The 19,892-nt window shown below is 48.2% G+C and overlaps 1 protein-coding gene across 1 annotated transcript in view; it reads left to right on the top strand.

Annotated features, from left to right (window-relative positions):
- Positions 1–19,892, top strand: part of LOC126537730 (uncharacterized) — a 146,538-nt gene that overhangs the window by 116,585 nt on the left and 10,061 nt on the right. Inside the window, exons 3-4 of the mRNA XM_050184818.3 lie at positions 10,624–10,910; positions 13,643–14,072. Of these exons, the coding sequence (XP_050040775.1) occupies positions 10,624–10,910; positions 13,643–14,072 (717 nt within the window). The remainder of the gene's footprint in view (positions 1–10,623; positions 10,911–13,642; positions 14,073–19,892) is intronic.

The raw sequence follows: 19,892 nt of genomic DNA, 5'->3' as shown, positions 1-19,892 counted from the left end.
TTGTACTACGATTTTGGAGTATTACACCTGCCTTCCATCAGGCTTCACCCTAGCAACTAAGCCATCGATTCCTCCATGGTGTTTGGCTCGACCCGCAGTGCACCTCACCGTACCAGGAATCAGGAAAAAATCTGAGCTGTCATCACCTGCTATTAAACAACTAATTCTGCTCCTTTTGCACGAGAGGTACGCCGAACACGTACATATTTATACTAATGGATCGGCAACTCTCCAGTGTTCCTCTGGAGCCATGGTCTTCCCAGCGAAAGCCACCACCATCAGTTTCAAGACATGTCACCCAGCGACACCGATGGCTGCGGAACTTGCAGCTCTTTGCGCTGCACATCGTCTCGTCAGCCAAGAACAACCTCGAAGATGGTTAATATTCAGTGACTCGAAGGCAGCACTGCAATCTTTGCTATCAGCCCTGCAGCGCAGACCACACGAACAACTGGTATTTGAGATTAGAGAACTAATCCATACCTTGACTGAGAAAGGACACCACGAGACATTTCAGTGGCTTCCAAGTCACTGCGGAGTCATAGGGAACGAACACGCCGATAGCGCTGCTCGGTCGGCTCTTCAAGGGGACGAAGAGGAGCCGATACCGTTATCAAGGACAGATGCCGCTAGAAAACTTCGAATGCTCAGCCGCGACATCACGTTCTCCTTGTGGAACGCAGGAAGTTTTCAAAACAACCGACTCCACAATCTTGACTCCTCTCTACGCTTTGCATTCCAGCTGGGCTCTGCCGTCGCGAAGCTACCCTGCTTTGTCGAATATGGCTAGGGGTTGCTTTCACCAAGTCTTTTGCTTTCCGAATCGGATGGGCCGACGACGCCTCGTGTGAGGACTGCGGTAACGAGGAGACTCTTCAACACCTTCTTTGTGACTTTCCTCGCTATAATTTACAGAGACGATCACTCGCAATCGCGATAGCGCGCTTTGACCGAAGTCCTCTCATAGAGGAACTTATTTTAATATGCCGCCATCACAAGACATCGCAGCAGAGGGCGACGAAGGCACTGTTTCGGTTTTTGAGGGCGACAGAATTGGACAAGCTGCTGTAGCCTCAACAAATTTTTATAGTGCTGCAAGTGCTACTGCGCTGCGCGGTGGCAGTATGCGGCGACAGTGACTGACTGTGATTGTATGTCTACGCTCCTTTCTTTCTTTATCTCTACTTGGTTACCACTTTACCTCCCCCTCCCCTCTCTCCCCAGTTTAGGGTAGCAAACCGGATCTTCCCCTCTGGTTAACCTCCTTGCCTTTCCCCTTTCCTCTGTCTCTCTCTCTCCCTCTTTCACGATCCCATTCAAGTATGATTACTTCTGTACCATGTGCCGCTTGATGTGCACATTGATGGCGTGGTCACCAAGCAAGTGCCTCGGTAGCGACCTCACCATTGAGTTAACGTCAACCGGCGCGTTTACAACCTGGCCCACGACACCGAAGTTGCCAACCGCGTTTCGCAGGCGTCTTATCTGCATAAACGGCAATGTGGGCGAGATGAGGCGCTCGGCGATACAATCCAGAGGCGGGAGAAGGGTTGGCTACTGCGGGTATGTGAAGCAGTCACAAGTAGCCGTCAGCGGCACCCTACCACTGCACAGGGATCCTCGCCACACAGTCAAAAGTTGTCGAACGCCTCGCGACCGGGAAACATCCCCGGAAACACTGGATTACACGCGCCGGAGGACTGCGCAAATCCGCCACCAACCACAGGCGTTCGCAGACCGTATACAAGCGAAACCGATTGGGTTACACACTACAGAGTGTGTAACCTCGTTGAGGTTGGTGAGGTGCGGGTGGGCAACGCCGGCGTGTGCTGGGATCCAGACGAGGGTGATTTGATTTTCAGACGAATGCGGGGCTTGTTGTAAGATACGGAGTGATTGCTGAGAAATACGACCCTTGATGTAGTTGTTGATTGCTGCGCGAGAATCGCTCAGTATGGTGTGACAGGCTGGGTCAAGAGTGACCAGGGCGATGGCCACTTCCTCGGCCATCACGGCATTTTGGGTAACGATGCTGGCAGCATGTCGGAGCAAGCCGCCTGCTGTGGTAACCGCCGCAAAGCGCCGTTCATCTTGGTACTCAGCTACGTCGACGAAGGTGACGCCCGCGGTGTTGGCATAAGCTTTGATGAGGGAGGTAGCTCGTGCCTTCCTGCGTTCTTTGTTGTGGTCTGGGTGCATGTTTTTGGGAATAGGGTCGGCGTGCATCCATTGCTGAATGTCGCGTGGTATAGGGTGTTTGTCTCCATGTTGACGGTGGTAGGTGATATCAAGCTTGGTTAGAATGCTGCGGCCCATTTCCGTGAAGGTAAGCCGCTCTAGTTGGGATCGACGTTGCGCTTCGATTAACTCGTCTAGCGTGTTGTGGATACCTAATTGTAGTAGAAGTTCCGTGCTGGTGTGGTTGGGTAGTCCCAAGGCCTGCTTATAGGCTTCTCTGATGATGATGTTCAGTTTAGTCTTTTCAGCTTTGTACCAGTTGAGAAAGGGCGCAACGTAAGTAATGCGACAGATGATAAAAGATTGCACAAGGCGGATGAGGCTTTCTTCCTTCATACCCCCTCGTCGGTTGGTCACTCGTTTCAGCAGTCTGGATGTATTAGCGGTCTGTCTAAGGATCTTGGAAATAGCCGTAGAGTTAGCTCCGTTGGCTTCTATGGTCATACCAAGAACTTGGATGCTAGGGACCACGGGTATGGGTATGCCATCCCTCAGGTGGTGTTCGATTTCCTCGTATTGGCGCTTATTCGTGGAGACAGAGAAAAAAATAATTCTTGGGTTTTACGTGCCGAAACCACTATCTGATTACGAGGCACGCCGTAGTGAGGGACTCCTGTTTAATTTTGGCGACCTGGGGTTCTTTCACGTGCCTCCAATGCACGGGACATGCAATTGATACATTTCGCCCCCATCGGAATGCGGATGCCGTGATTTGCTCCCGCGACAGTGCTTAGCAGCGCCACCTTAGCCACTAAGCCACCGCAGCAGCTTGTATAGAAACAGAGAGAACAATATGGTTGTAGGACCAAACAGTCCCCAAATGGATTTAATAAAGGCGCTTATTACAGTCTTGCAGACAAGGAAAGTATACAGCACAAATATACACCACTGATCTGTCAGGCTCGCACAGGCAATGAAACCAGAAGGGGAAAGAATGATTAATTATTAAAGCGAATTGCAGCAGATGCACCACTTCTTGTCGTCTTACGGGGACGCAAACTTACATAACTGCTTTACGCACTGCTTCCACCGCAACTCCGTCTGCACTCCATAATCAAAAAAACGCAACATTGTTTGCCCCATGAGGTGAGGGCAACGTACAGTGTATATGACGCATGCCATATCCATGTACTTAATCGGACGCACAAAAAAAAATGTTGATCCTTACCAGAGGGCCTGTGGTCCTTTGCGGCCTTTCTCTGCTATGATAACCCCGCACGCAAAACGTGCGCGTAGCCGTTGTTCATCCCTCCAATGAGGACACCTACGGCAGCAGCCGGGTAGAGGCGAAACGCAAGAGGCCCGTGGGCAGATTCCTCGTTAGCTCCGCGTATCTCTTCGCAGGGGCGCGGTATTTTGCAGAAGTAACTGGGCGCATTTTTTTGTTGCGGGGTGCTTGCGTCGTCGCGACGATAGATTGTTCTTTTTTTTCTTTTTACAAGTACTGCTCCAGGAGGGCACATGTAACCGCTAACGGAGGCCTCAGGAGAGCACCTGAGGTTATAATAAAGCAGGCGGCACAGGGAGTGTTCGCATACAAGATTGGCTGTCCGCAATCGCGGACAGCCGATCTTAGAGCCTCGTGGCACGCACAGGCCTCGGCGAGCCCCAATCCAAGGACCAGCCTTGGTTCTAGCTTTTGAGTTCCCATTGCCGCTTTGGTGTCCTGGAAGCGCCGTCAAAAGTACGAAATGATGACACGCTGTTACAACTATAGTAAATAAAATTTATTTAAAAATGCAGTCACGCCCTGGCAACAACTTCTGGCGTAGCCCTACCGCGCCCGTGAGAGGAGAATTACGGAATGCCAACGAAAAGGAATTTACCGGCCCATGCATTGTACGATCCAAGTGCACGTTGAACATCCCCAGCCATCCACTACGACAACCCACAGAGCCTTAGTCGCTTCGGTACGTTAAAAACGTTAAACGCTACTAACGAGAACAATACACGAGGGCGTACATTGAAGCTAAACGACTGCATTCGTAAGCCTTAGTGAGCTTTGCAAAAGCGTCGAGAATGTGCTAACTTCTGATGGAGCTGAAAAAAAAAATGCCTGCATAAAGGCACTTTTACGTGACACACCTACTGCAGATGCGGGCACACTCGTGGCAAAACAAACAAAGCGAGCACATTCGAAAAAAAAAGACAACTTAAACGAGCTAAAAACCGCGCACAGCAGGGACACATACTCAAGCACTTTTTTAAAGAGGCAAGTGTAAACGAGGTTCAAAAGAAGATGTAATGAAGAACTGTAGCACTTCACAAAGCCATGCATGTTTTTGTAACCTAGCTCCTTGAAGTCAGCCCGCCCGACGCTATGCATCAACACTTTTCTTCTTTGCGCGTTGCGTTCGCCGGATGGTCAACAAAAAAGCCTTTGGCACTCGTCGGTTGTGGCAGCCGAAGGCGCAGGAGCAATAATGCATCACAATGAAGTTCTGGTCCCTAACAGATTTGATTTGGTGCGCCAACGCATTCGATGAATCCGTTTGCGAGTACTTTGGGCGCAATGGATCGACAATGTCGGTCGAAGCGCGCTGGAAAGAAAAAAAAATATATTCAAAATCCCAACGCCTGCTTTCACGCGACACGGATTGGATAATGCTGAAGTGAAGGAGGCTTGGGCGACAGGAGGCGGCGAGGAGGTAACGGCGGGGAAAGCGGAGTGCCGGAAAGTAAAGCCCCTGAAACTTAGCCGAAAGATCTAATGGCGCTACGTTTAAAAGATTAAGGGGTTTTAGCCATGGAGGAAGGAAACTGAGGAGAGGCCCTACCCCTCTGCGCGCTAGGAGAAAAGTGTGGAGGAAGTGACGTAGTACGCTCGCCTCTTTTTTGCTGATTTTTTATTACTTTGCCGTAGCGGCCACGCCTTTCGGGCCACAATGGCGGCTTTGTTTTGGTTCTGTGCGCTCACACGTGTTGCTCCGTAGGTTCCGTACCGTGGCAAAGGCGCCGTGTGGGCAGGTCTGCGTTGGTCTTCGTGTTTTGTTGCGCTGCGTTATCTGGACCGTGCTCTCCCGGGTGTTGTTGTTACCAGGTGGAACAGGAGGAACAAAAATTCGTGAAATGAATGCGCATGCAACGCTGTACGCAATGTACCGCGCCACGGCAATGGCTACGGACGAAGGAATATCCGCGGGTAATTTTGCCCTTTTTCGCGGAATCATGCAAACGTGCTAACGATTGCTTAGTATTGCTGCAGAGCGCGCGGGTCCTAGCAGCACAGTTGCGCGCAGCGCGGTGTGGTTTCGCGAGAAATGTAAACAAGAGAGGAGAGCCGGCCCGATAGGCGGAGCAACGCCATGAGCAACGCCAACTTCCGGCTTCACTTTAGCTTCACAAAGAGTGACGTCAGGGCCTCTCCTTAGTTTCCTTCCTCCGTGGGTTTTAGCGCTGACTACCGAAGCGCTCCCTATCGGCGCTTGTTAGTGTCACGATACAGTACTTCGCTTTACCGCTCCTAGATGGCGGTGCCATCGGCAATTGGAAAATACCGTTTGCGTTGAATGGTAAGGGATGAAGAGCGAAGAGAAAGTTGATATCGACAAGGCACACAGGCAGGGGTGCCCTTTATCCCCACTACTGTTTATGATGTATATGGTGAGGCTGGAGAGAGCATTAGAAGGAAGTGATGTCGGGTTTAATCTTTCATACAAACAGGCGGGTACCGTAGTAGAGCAGTAGTCATCATCATCAGCAGCAGCCTGGCTTCTCCAACCACTCTCCAACCACTTCTCCAACCTCTCCGGTCATGTGTTAATTGTGGCCATGTTGTCCCTGCAGACTTCTTAATCTCATCCGCCCACCTAACTTTCTGCCGCCCCCTGCTACGCTTCCACTCTCTTGGAATCCAGTCCGTAACCCTTAATGACCACCGGTTATCTTCCTTCCTCATTACATGCCCTGCCCATGCACATTTCTTTTTCTTCATTTCAACTAAGATGTCATTAACTCGCGTTTGCTCCTTCACCCAATCTGATTTCTTCTTATCCCTTAACGTCAAACCCATCATTAGAGCAGCAGTATTCCAGGTTCATTTTATGCGGATGACGTTGTGTTGCTAGCTAACAAGCAAAGTGATTTGCAACGTCTGGCTAATAATATCTGTGGGCAGGAAGGCGATAATTTAGGTTTGAAATTTAGCGTTAGAAAATCAGGTGTTATGGTATTCAATGAAATCAGTGAACAGACAGTGGCCATCACGGCCAGGAAATACCTCGGGTAAAACAATATGAATACCTCGGTATATGGATAAACGAAGGCAATGGATATTTCGAAACACAGGAAAAACCATAAGAGTAAAGGGGAAGAGAAATGCAGCTGTAATGAAATACAGATCGCTATGGGGATACAATAGGTACGAGGTGCTCCGGGGTACGCGGTAATGTGTAATGGTTCCAGGACTTTCATTTGGAATTGCGGTTGTTTGCTTTAAATCAGGGGTACACTCTCGGTTCGATGTCATCCAAAGGTCAGTGGGACACCTCGCATTGGGCGCTCACGGGAAGACTACAAATGTGGCTGTGCAAGGTGATATGGGCTGGACAAATTTCGAAGTGAGGGAAGCTCACAGTAAAATCGATTATAAAGAACGACTGAGGAATATGGAAGAAAGTGAGTGGGCTGGAAGAGTGTTGAGGTATTTGTACAGGAAAAACTGATCCACAATGGAGGAAAAGAACTAGGAAGCTTACCAGCAAGTATGCAGCCTATAGTGTGAGCAACACAGCAACAAATAACGTCAAGCGGAAAGTTAGAGAGGCGGAAATAATCTCATGGGTGGCAGCAATGGAACCGGCCATGAGTAACTACTTAAGAGGAAAAAAAGAAAAACAGGAAAGAAACAATTTATGATAACTCAAAGGGAAGCTCATTACTTTTCGAAGCGAGACCAGGATGCCTTAGAACGCGTACTTATAAAGCGAGTATAAGAAGGAAGAAGAAGCATGCGCTTGCTGAAGTAAAGCTAGGGAAACGATAGAGCATGTTCTATTGGAATGTGAAGATGTCTGCCCAGAGGTCGATTTAGGCACCATTGGCCTCCTTGGGGCCCTTGGGTTCGGCTTGAGCGTGGGGAAAGTGAACAGGTCCCCAATAGAGATTAGTAAGAGGTGATTGGAAGATTGGTGCAAGAAGAGCAGTGACACAACAAAAAACGGAGACGTACAAAAACAAAGTTCACAATATTCAGAAACTTTGGTTATGGGAATTCATCGTGTGGTGTTTCTCCCTTTCTTTCTTTTTCTTTTTTAACATAGGTAGGACATTAGGCAACAAAATAACAAGAGCTTGGTGGCCCAATCCACCACTCCGTTCCAAAGGGGACGCTCATAACATCCATCCATCCATCCATCCATCCATCCATCCAGAAAGCATATTTTATTCGTTCGCGCCGACGTGACATCCGCAGCAGGAAGTTGATCGTGGACCCCGGCATAAAACACTCGTGTTAAAATATGAGCGAGAAGAAAGGTGTAAACCGAGGAACCCGGTTGGGCCTCTCTTTTAACGCCTTTTTTCTTGTTCATTACATAACGAGAGTCTCACATGCGGCAACATTGATGCCTTAAGGTAGCATGTGTGGGTTTATTGACCAGTTGCCTTCACCCAAGAAGATCCCGTACTCCTGACGCGGGCGGCAGAAAGGATGTTCCACATCCGCCGCCAAGGTTTGTCAGTGGTGGCGCTGGCTAACACTCTCAGGGCTAGTTCCAGCAGTAACACGATAATACCCCAGTAAGTGGATGCGAAAATCTCGCCGCGGTAGCTTAATTGGTAGAGCATCGCACGCGTAATGCGAAGACGTTGGATCGTGCCCCATCTGCGGCAAGTTGTTTTTTGATTGACTTTCATTTTCATTAATTTATTTTTTTAATTCAGTTAGGAAGTACAAATAATTTCCCCTGTGTTGTCCTTCGTGTCTTTGTTTGTTGGCTTTCTATGATACGTGTTAAAATATGCGTTTTACAAGGTGCGTAGTGTGTGTGTAGTGACTTTTGAAGGAGAGGAAGAGAGAAGTGCAGTGCCGTAACTGTCTCTCAGAGGAGGACACCTCAACAGCACTGCACAGCGAAAGGGGAGGGGGGAGAAAAAGATCAGGGAGAGAAGGAAGAGAAGCGGAAAAAAATAACAAGAAGGGTGAAGAAGCAATGCGGGGCTTACAGCCATGCTCTCAGCTGCGTGTCACAGCAAAAGTCAAGTAGGGCAGGAAGCACTTTCTTGACAATGGAAGGGTGGGCTGCCGGAAAGAGAAGTGCTCCCTCCGAGTCACAGGGCAGTCCCACACGACGGTATGATGCAAATAGCGCAGTGCGCTCAACATCGAAGGCCGGGCAGCGGAGTAGAAGGTGCTCAAGCGTCTCCTCCTCGCCGCAATCCAAGCACGCGAGGCTGCCTCTTCCGTGCAGTCTGTGCCTTCTGGCGGCCGTGTTGTAGCAGCGTTTTGCAAGGTAGAACGAAGTAGTACATCCAATTCATGCATTTGCTAACATGCCGGGTGTTTACCCAGGAAGAAAGTAAAAGCTACGCCATTTTTATTAAGGCAAAATCCTTAAGTGCTTCATGGGTCGAAAAATCCATTGTCCGGCGTTATCGAAAAATTGATGGTTGACGTGATGGCAACAAAATTCAATGGTACCAAAATTGATGGTGCCACTCTCGACCGTTGCTGGGACTCGAACCGATGACCTTAGGTGTTAATCAAGTATGGTTCATTACAACTCAGTTAATTAAGATAGAGTTGATAAAGATACTCGAACCCACGCCCCTTGGTGGCAGTCGAACCCATGACCTTCGATGTTTATTAAAGCTACGCTAATTAAGGCACAATTAAGAGAGTTAATTAAGACACTCGAACCCACGACCTTTGGTGGCAGCTCAACATTTGGTGTAAATAAGGCAAAGGTAATTAAGGCGCTCGAACCCATGACCTCAGGTAGGAATCGAACCCTCGAGCTTTGATGGGACCAAGATTCATGGCACCAAAATTGATCGTGCTAACATTGACGGTCGCTCCCACGACCATAGGTGGGACTCGGACCCACGACCTTTGGTGTTAAACATTCACACGGTCTGTTATGTTATCCCTGAGACGACTTGAAGGCGAAAGCCCAAGTGCCGATGCATTAAAGACGAACACATGACCCGCACACCCCCTTAATTTGCTTAGTCTACTTCGCTTAGGCATCACACTTTATTCGCTTGCTCATCCCCTTGATTCGCTTAATCATACCCCTTAATTGGCTTCGTGTACTTCGCTTAGTCATTCCTTTTAATTTCAAAGGTGGAGGGTTCGGCTTCCACCCAAGGTCGTGGGTTCAAGTGCCTTAACTTTATTTTAATTAACTGTGCCTTGATTAACTTCGCCTTCATTAACAACAAAGTTCGTGCTTTCGTCTCCCACCAAAGGTCGTTGGTTCGAGGGCGTTACTCAACTATACCTTCATTATCTGCGCCTTAATTTATTTCGCCTTAACTACCCCTACATGTGGTGGGTTTGACTCCCACCAAAGGTGTGGGGTTCTACTCCCACCAAAGGTCGTGTGTTCGAATGCATTAACTCTATCCTAATTACTCGGCCTTCAATAATACCAAAAGTCATATGTAGGACAGCCACAAATGGTCGGGGTTCTACTCCTACCGAAGGTCGAGGGTTCGTAGCCTTCTTGAGGCGAAAGCCTTAGATCTCGATGTTTCAAAGCCGCGTCGTGAGTTATAGAAAAACGAAGCGCACCGGGAACGGAAAACATTAGCACCGGAGGAGGTTTCTGAGAAAGGGCGACGGAGTACGGTAGGAGAGGTGAGGGAAATGTCAGCGGCGGCGCCGGAGGGCGTTGAGGAAAACGACAACTACCTTCAGGCTTTAAGATTCTCTGTGCCTACAACGCTCCTAACATAGGCGAGGCACTGTCGACATGAACAGTACATCAGCAGAGCGTTCATCAAAAAGTTCCTCAGCAGATTAGCAGAAAGTCCAACAGGAAGTTCAACAGCAGATCAGCAGAAAGTACAGCACAAAGTTCAGCAGCAGCTAAATGGAACGCCCAACTAGGCTTTCGCGTTAACATTCTTAGTAATATTTGTACATTTTGCGTTGTCGATGCGCTTTCGCTCAAAGTGGACTGACCGATGACCGGTTTTAAGGCTTTCGCCTTAAAAACCAGAAGTCAAAGTCAATTAAGATGGAGTTAATTAAATCACTCCTTACACTCCCACCAATGACCTTTGGTGGAAGAAAACAAGCAATAGAAAGTAACAACGCATTCGAATTGAATGTCAAATACTTTAATGTGTGTGTCTCTTGAGCGTGCAGACTTTCGCCTTCATCCTCTTTAGCTGATGCTAAAGTGACTGTGAGCTTTTTCCACGTGTTTTCTGGCACAGATTCCAATTCCTGTATTGAAGTTCGTGCCCCACCGCACGTCCATTCCCATACCAAAACCAGTGGCGCTGCCAATACCGATCCATGTGCCCAAGCCAGTGATCGTTCCAGTACCGAAGCCCGTGCCGGTCAAGAAGCCATTCCCGGTGCCCGTGCACGTCCCTGTTCCCAAGCCGTTCCTGGTGCCCATCTTCAAGTCCGTACCTGTGCCGGTGCCAAAGCCGATCCATAAACTCATTAAAGTCATCAAGGAGATCCCTGTCTACATCAAGAAGCCGGTTCCCATATAGTGAGTGTGTCTGTGACTTGTCATGTTACGCGGTGTGTCTGCTCGACATGGACTGGCCTTCTTGGGTGTGGCAGGAATTAATTTCTTTGCAGTTAATCATGCACCTTTGTTGTCCGCTTCTGTCTTGGAGGTTGGCATCTGCTAGCTCGAGGTGTCAAATGCCGCTAAAGTCGCTCACATGCTGTCCGACAAAGCAGTACAGATCTCGTGCAACGTCTTTAAGATTAAAAATAGCGAAACAAAGACACTCGAACCAAGTCGAAGCAAAGGCAAGAGTGGTTGATGGCTTCGACTTCGTCCCTGTTCATTTGCTAACCGCTTGGTTAGCTCAGATGTTAGAGCGGCTGCTCCGGAAAGTTGCTGGTCCCGGGTTCGAGTCTCGGACCAAGACGAATTTTTCCTCCGCTGCGAGGCTTTTCTTTTGAGGAATCCGTGTGGGTTTCTTTTGTAGCAATTTCTACGATTGGGTGGATGTCTCGTTTTACCTTTATTAATTACTTCTCTCCACCTTGTGGGTTTGCGCAGAACTATTACGCCGAGTATTCGGGTACTATTGCACTCTTGCACTATATAGTATGTGTTATCCATACTGTTATATACAACTGCTGCATATACAACACACTATAGCGCGGATTTTACACTATCAATACCCTTGGTAACGCTGGAAACACATTCACGCAAAGCGTCCGAAGTATAAAGGCAAATAGTATTGACCGCTTTGTCGGCGATCTCATGGGTGCCGCTGTGTTTGATCATGTGGTGGTGCGTCCATTGCTTGCCTTAGCTGCCTTTGTGTTTACGGTGGATGTGCGTGTTGCCCGGTGTGGCTCGGCAAACACATTGTTTCGGCGGATATCGTAGGCGGTGACTGGGTAGACGACACGAAGCTTCGGCCACAGCTTCAGATTATATATAAGCACGTTCGGAGCTCATTGCGCCTTGTCACAACGGCGTGAACAGCGTATACGGTGCTTGTACTAAAAGTCGGACCATATGTATTACAAGGTGTTCAAACTTTCCGCTTACGAATTAAATCAGGATCCGTCTGTTTTGCTCTTCATTCTTTATTTGGCAAAAACTTTGAAGCAGCGGCTTGTCACTTTCTGACTCAGTAAAATTCTTCGCCGCTGTCACTATCTCTTTGTTTATTTCCTGCATAACTCCTCGCGGATGTGCTCAATTGCGATAGGTTTGTTCTTGCTGCGCACAAGGTTTGGAAGGTAGATGATCTGTACTTAGCTTGTAGCAAGGACGTATTATCGCTATTCACTCGTTTACTTTGTCGACTGTAACGAAACGTTCAGCTTCGCACATTCGTGTGTAGTTGGTATAGTCGCCATTACACATGCTTCGGTGCATTGATTTAAGAGTGAGCACATTCACTTATTCTTTATACGTGAGCGAAAGCTGGTGTGTGAGTTGGTGTGGATATCGGCAAATAAAGAGCGAGAACCTGTACTATGCCAGGAAGCGCTGCTACTTCCTTTGTCACTGTGTAATGAGCGGTACTCACTCTTGCCAACTTTTCGGGGTTGGAGTCCCTCCTTTAGAGGTTAACGAAACAACGCTGGCGCAAGAGTGAATTTTTTTATCCTCAAGGAAAGCCATGAATTTCGAAGGGTGGCCGGCAGGCAACACAGACAGTCCTTATGTAGCAGCGGTGCGTGGACTTGGTAACACAAGTTCATTAAATTTCTTAATATGACAGTCACTTTTTTTGCAGCCAACTAATGCAGACGCCTTCCCTCTACCGTTCCACGTTTTGCAGCATGAATGAAGCATAGTGCGCTACGGAAAACGCAGTTGCATTTCCAGCCGCTCATCGCACAGTAGCAGAGCAGAAGCGATGATGGTTTCGTATTCGTGAGCTTTCTCTGAGGCAACGTGCGGCGCGCCGCTAAAAGCGCCTTCTCATTCCTCTAGAAGTAACTGCTCCTCAAAAGGGGTTCTTAAACTACTAAAGCCCGTTAAAGAACTCCGGGTGATTAAAATTAATCCGGACTCCCTCACTACCGCGTGCCTCATAATAATTGTGGTTTTGGCACGTAACACCCGATAATAACTTTAATCAATTAAAGCAAACACGTTTCTTTGGCGCTTTCGACTGTTTTCGTGTTAGGTGGTACGACGGTGGTCGGACTTGAGGGAGGGAGGGCAAGGAAACGCGCAGAGGGAAACGGCGCGTTTTTTCCCAGCCAGAATCCATAGCGGATTCTTGCCCACGAAGTATACACAGCAGACGCAGACGAACGTTCCGTAGAACACAGACGGCGTTGACGCCGACACGCCAAGGAGAGTAAGAATTGGACGCGGTAGCTCTCGGCGGCTGCCACGAAGGAACTCCGAGAAGGCGAGGAAAGGTGCTGAGTAAAACGGTGCTCGAGGTAGGAGGTGACTGTCACTAGGTCTTTCGTTAGTCTGGCGCTGAGCCGTGCTCCCGCAAGGGCTGCAGAAGATAGCGCCAATCTTCCCTTCTTCAGCGAAACCACTTCTCTCTTAGTCTGTTCGTTCGGGATATTCGCTTACGTTGACTTTCTAGAGGCGTTATGGTCTAATCAAGCCCTCAGATAGTACAGCTCCGCTGCGAGAGGTCACACAGCTCGTGTAATGCAGGCACAAGGCTTAGACTAGCTCGTCCTCGTCCTCGAAGCAGTGCATACGACTCGTTCTTGTCCAGTACATGACACTCGTCTTCCATGGTTTCTGCATAACTTTTCTCCCCCACTGCGCAGCGTGCACGAGGAGAGCCATGGCTGGAAGGGCGGCTGGAAGGGCGGTTGGCACTCGTCCGGCGCCCACGAGGGACAGCTGGCAAGCCAGCTGGCCGCGGCCGTGCATTCCGCCCAGCGTGGTCACGGAGGCCTCAGGTTCCACCACTACCAACACGGCTCGGCCTCCGAAGCGGCGCCCATCATCGCGGCCGTGCACCACGTGACGCACTCCGGAGGAGGAGGACGAGGTAGAGGAGGAGGCCTGGGCGCAAGCGGCCTGGCCGCCGCCCTGCAGCACGCTTCCAGGCAGTCCGCGCTGGACGCGGTCCGGCACGTTTCCTCCGCCTCGGCGGCGCTTCAGCACGCGGGAGGCTCCCCTCTCGAAGCCGTCCACCACGTGACGCACGGAGCCTCGTCGGCTGCGTCGGCGCTCAGTCACCTGCCCGAACAGGTCTGCATGCTTACATATCGTTATCAGAAGAATCCTGAAAGTGAAACCTGTTCAGATACGTAGATAGATAGATAGATAGATAGATAGATAGATAGATAGATAGATAGATAGATAGATAGATAGATAGATAGATAGATAGATAGATAGATAGATAGATAGATAGATAGATAGATAGATAGATAGATAGATAGATAGATAGATAGATAGATAGATAGATAGATTTCAAGGTTGCAAAGTGACACAGGGCCATAAGGTGCGCCGTTCTTGGAAAAACACTCGAGGTTCTTTAAAAGCATATTCAAGAAAAAATTATTCAGTACGGTCTGTTAGATGACCAGTGTAGCAACATCGCAGCATGTTTTTCTTCTTTTTTTTTATGCTGAAAGTTGACTTAGACAGTTATTCCACTACAGGAACCGCCCGCCACGAACGACTCCACTTTTATGTAGGGACGCCATGACTCTGGAGGTCATGGTCGGCCTGCATTGAACCGAAAGGCCGCCCATTAACAGCCATAGACCGCTTTGAATACCGACAAGCTGGGAGGTTGTTGAACTGGTCATTAATGTGCAACTCGGGAACTGATATTCCTTTGGTGCGCTAAATAAAATGGGGAAAATGCACAGAATCAACAACAACGATCTAGCCAGCCAATAATCAGCATTTTAACGATGCGTGAGCCGCAGTTTATTTATGTTATTTCTTTATTTTTTGGGGTGTGGGGACGCAGTGTGAACTCCACGAATGCAAGCTTGTGATTTTTTTAAAGGGTCAATAATTTCGTAAAAATGGTGAAGTAGTACCCAATAAGATTTCTGTAACACACTTCTATAAAACTTAGACTACATTTGATTTGACGTTGAAGTGCAAGGAAACTATCCCTTTTTCTTTTTTTTTTTTTTTTTGCTGTCTCTGGTTGGCAGAGAATTACCAGTCACTAACGGGATATGTTACAGTGTAGGAGCTGGTACGATATTATCGCAGTGCGGTGCTAATTCTGTTTTACGTTAATGTCCATCTCTCGATTACGAATATCTGCTATCGGTAGAATTACCTCTTCGGATGGGCACTTCCTCGCTCTTTAACGCTAATCAAGCTGTTTACCTCGACTTAATATTGCCCTTTAGTGTTCGCGTTAAGACAAGTGTAAAATATGTCTTGTATTAAAGGCCATCTCCCCACTAATGTCGTCCAGCACAATTTTTTTTTTTTGGGGGGTGGGGGGGCATTGTGTGAGCAATGTTTTGGTACACCCAGAAATTTTTAACATTGCCCCTGGAGCTATCTGTCGAACTTCACCGCAATGCACCAGCACAACTCAGTGTGCAGCATTTTCAAAGATGACATTTCAAAAGTACACCCGAATTTCAAACGTTTTCTGTTGGCAAACTTGAAGAAAACAGTGCTACAAGGACGCGGACTAAAATAAGAACATGTACGACGGACAGGCACTAGTCCGTCGTACACGTTCTTTTAGTCCGCGTCCTTGTAGCGCTCTTTTCTTCAAGATTGTTAAACCAACTAGCCAACATCAAGCTTCTGCTGTTAGCAACTTCAAGAGGCGTACCCTCTCGAAGTTGCTTGCTGAAAGTTTTTTTTTTTTTTTTTTGATAACATGCTTATATATGGCACTCGAATTTGCAGCATTCCTGCTGCGTTAGAGCAGTGTTTTGATCCAGACAAAAAAATTCGCAGTTCCGCCCGAAAGGCGAAGCAACGATTGCGATAGCAAATTAGTAGATAGCTGTACGACGTAAGGATAATAGTTTTATCGGCCGTATAAACTTGTAAACACTCGCTTACTAACTAAATTAACAATGATAGAATGTGTAAGCGTGACGAAACGAGGACGTAGAAAGAAACAGACACACAGAGACAGAACTGCCTTTGTGTGGCCGCTTCTTTCTACGTCCTTCTTCAGTCGCCCTTGCACATTCTATCATGGGTTCAAACCAACTAGCCCGTCTACGTGTTTTAATTAAATTAACCAGCACGGTGTCACGCGCGCACAGGTAAACATGAATACGTCTCGCTCAATGAGCGCGGAAACTCGCTGTGAAAAGTCTGGAGTTAGGAATCGCGGCAGCAGCCGCGAGCCAATTGACATCCGCGCATCTGTTGCTTGAACGCGAACGAAACTACGAAAGCACTGCACATATGAAGCTACCGGCACTACGCGCACTCTGCAAACATCGCAAATCGCTTTGAATATGAGACCCGCGCGGGCACGCGCTTTGGCCTCGTCGCAGATTGCTTTCAAAACAAACGAGTGCCGGCAACGCGTCCCCACGGCGTCCGCCAAAAGGCTGTTTCACATGGCGTGATTTTCAGTGAGCGACAACGCGAATTCCGTCGCTCAGCTACCGCCGCGACGTCGTGGGCTCTCCGCGACTGGATTCCAACAAGTTGGTCGCGCCGTCGCTGAGTCGCAGCGATCGGAGCGATGTGGGAGGGGCAATGTGTGACGAAACAAAGCGCCGTCGAAATAGGCGCTCTCGTGTTTTACCGCGCGTTGGTAGCTCTGTGGAGCAACGTCACGCGCCAGATTTAGTTATGTTTTAATAGGGCGTACCCACCAGCGCCTGCGGCCTAGGAGCTTCATAATTTTTTTTTTCGTCCGCTTACACAATTCGTTTAAAAGGAGAAGCTGCACGCTAGAGGTCGGGAGACGGACGCCACTTCAACATAAGGAACGTACCCACTTGATCGCCACCGTCGTCAACCTCTTCATCGCTGCAAATTGTGCCAGCTGCTTATACATGCACACTCAATAGTAGCTTGTTCTTCTGGAAAAGCAAATACTCATCCAGGAAAAAAAAGTTGTGGCTTCCATAGTAACAACGAAACTATAGTGTACTAAACGAAACCACCCACCGACGCCGCACAAGCCACACGCTCATACTTGCGGTGTTGTGCAGTGCCTCACTCACCGTATCTGCAAGCTGTCGTAAAGTCCCAACGCTTTTAAACGTTAAACAATTGTGTACCTATTCTATTACCGAATAATAAAACGAAAATTCGAATATTTGACTAGTTTCCATGTCGTTTTTATTTAACGATGGAGGCATGGATACTTCGTGAGCAGAAGGCAACCTTGCGCATCGCTGCGACGGGAATCGCTCTACCACAAACTCATGTGAAAGCTGTCAGCAAAAATTGCTCTGCGACGTGCGCGGCAGAACGATTTTTTTTTTCGCCCCAATCACGCCATGTGAAACAGCCTAAAGGCGTCTACTACGGCGCCCGCGATTCGCGTGGCCAACGCCGTAGAAGACGCCGCGGTTGTCTCCATTCTTTACGGAGCGGGGGGCGAGGAGGACATCGAGGCACCCTAGCTCTAGCGGCCGCCGAACAACAACCCTCCTCCCTCGCCTGACCTCTCTGCCTCGCGCGCCCCAGGAGAGGGCACGCATCCGGGCCGCGTTCCTCGCTCGCGAACGCCGGCTCACCCTCACACGCTTTCACTCATACGGAACCTCACAGCGACGGCGAAAGCAGAACTGCGCCTGAAGTGTCCATATAACTGCTGTCGCAATAAAACGATGCTGTAACGCAGCAAACACGTTGGGGCTAAGTGCTGTAAATACGAATTATTAAAGGGGCACACCCTCTTGTTGAAATTCAAGGGGACTTTTGAATATCGTTACTGTTTTCTCTTTTTTTTCTTTTTGGTAAATACTGCCATTGAGTTACGCGGATGTACTCCAGTGAAGTTTGACACATAGCCGAAGGGGCAAAGCCCAAATCCCTGGACATGGGCAATCAAGTGCTGCTCCTGCTACTCTTGTATGTCATATCCCTGTTTTCCGTCGTTGCTGTGCTCTGGAAACTCTAGTATTGCGCAGCGGTGCCAGTGCTGATCGTGAGACTTCAGACAAACTATATGTCATTGTGTTGAGCTTCTTTTGTATTCGTGCAGTGCAGTGAATTGCTTTCATTAGATTGTGTCGCAACCATACCGCAGTTAAGGCGGAGGTGTTAGCTGGTGTTCATCTACGGTTTGCGTGATGCGGAACAGCGCCAAAAAGAGACGGAACGAGAACAGGCAAGGAGAAGCATTGGTTTCGGTCTGTTCTTTATTGGGTCGACCCTTTTATGTCTTTTGCATACTTTTCTTCTCTTTTCTTTTACATTATGCAGCTCTACAGGGGAGTCAGTACAATAAAGAATAAAAAATTACACATCAGAGCAATAAACATCAACAATAATGAAAACAAAACCAAAAATACGCCGCCGGATATTGGAAAGCGACGTAGTAGCATCAGATGCAGAAATAAAATTATTAAGAGGAAAGAACTTAGGATAACAGGAAAGAAATTCCGAAGGTGGATTTCGAATCACACGCCATCATTTAGGTAGCCATATTGTTTCATTTTGCTTCACCAGACCTCGATAAATCTGTCAGTATATTTTGGCAGGTCTGAACTGGCCTCGAAGACCTACCCGCAATAAGCAGAACATGCAGTAAACATGACCTGCAACCAACGCAAAACCACGTTGAGATTGGCTGATTGCTGACAGGCACACGAATGCACGGTATACGTGCATATCGCGCAACGAAAAACTGTGATACTTTGTTCTGTTTCAAGTGCGCCTGGTTCAAATCGGCACAAGGCTTCTGGAAGTCGTGTGTTCGTTTCGTGTTTTTAAAGTAGTCACTCTTGCTTCGTCCTTTTATGTGTCAATCTACTCGTGCCCTATCAGCCCAGTCGTTGCGTCCATCGTGAGGACTGCCACAATCAGAGACATCTGCGCCGATATGCACTGACACGGATGCTTTTCTGTGGCATGCCACTTGTAATTCGCTGGAAGATAAACGCTGGCACTTGATGGAAAAGAAAACGGTACAAACACGCTCAGTTACATCATTAATCATACACACCACTCGAAATAATATCCCACACCATAGCCATTCAAAGTCAAGAGAGGGGCCGACAGAGGGAAACTCTTTGTGGGATAAAAGGTGGATCAATAGAGGCAAGGTGCCTCAGGCCAACCTGTCTGAGGCACCTTACCACTGTTCAGTTAACTTTTATCCCCCAACGCCAGAGTTGCGGAGTGTCAACTCCGGAGTTGGAACGATCCCGGAATTATTCCTCATTTTCAAACTCGCGGAATGGAATGGGAATCGAATGATCGAACCAGTCTGGCAGATGGATTGGGAACGGAATGGGAACCAGAGAATCCGGAATGAAACAGACACATAGTCCCGGAACGATAAATGTTTATTTTGAGCAATACTACAAAACCGATAAATTTGCCAATTCAACTAGACCGATGGGCCGATTTGTTACTTCTTCTTTTTTCAATTTTTACTCAATATGCTTATTTCACTACCCACTTTTAGGTGACCATATCTGCTGATTTAATGCTGACAATGCGGTAATCTATAGATTTTACGCTCCGATGACTCGGAATCTTTTCTTTGTTACAATGTAAAAAACATTTGAAGAGAGCAACGTGTGATTGGAATAAACCCCTTACCTTATTGTTAAGAAGTTAAGTTTGTTAACACCTTGGCTTTAGTGAACTACTTGACAGCTAGTTAAAGAGTTCAGTTGTCAAAAATGATTCGGTTAAGAAGGAGCATGCTTCACCTACGACATAGGGATGCACGCCGAGAACATCCACATCGCGAACGGCAGCACCCTGCGTGGGTCTTCGGTTATTTTAAAAGCACACCGTGGTTTTTCGTACAATGTCGTTTATCCAGAAGGCGCGATAACAGGCGGTCAGAGAGACGTGGTTGAAAGTAATGCCTGCTATTATGCCGGTAAATGTGCAACAAAGGAACGCAGCAAACTTCAGCGATTCCACCGG

Source organism: Dermacentor andersoni, chromosome 4 (genome assembly GCF_023375885.2).
Source record: "Dermacentor andersoni chromosome 4, qqDerAnde1_hic_scaffold, whole genome shotgun sequence".
NCBI classification, from domain to species: Eukaryota; Metazoa; Arthropoda; class Arachnida; order Ixodida; family Ixodidae; genus Dermacentor; species Dermacentor andersoni.
This window is presented reverse-complemented; position numbering and strand designations above follow the sequence as displayed.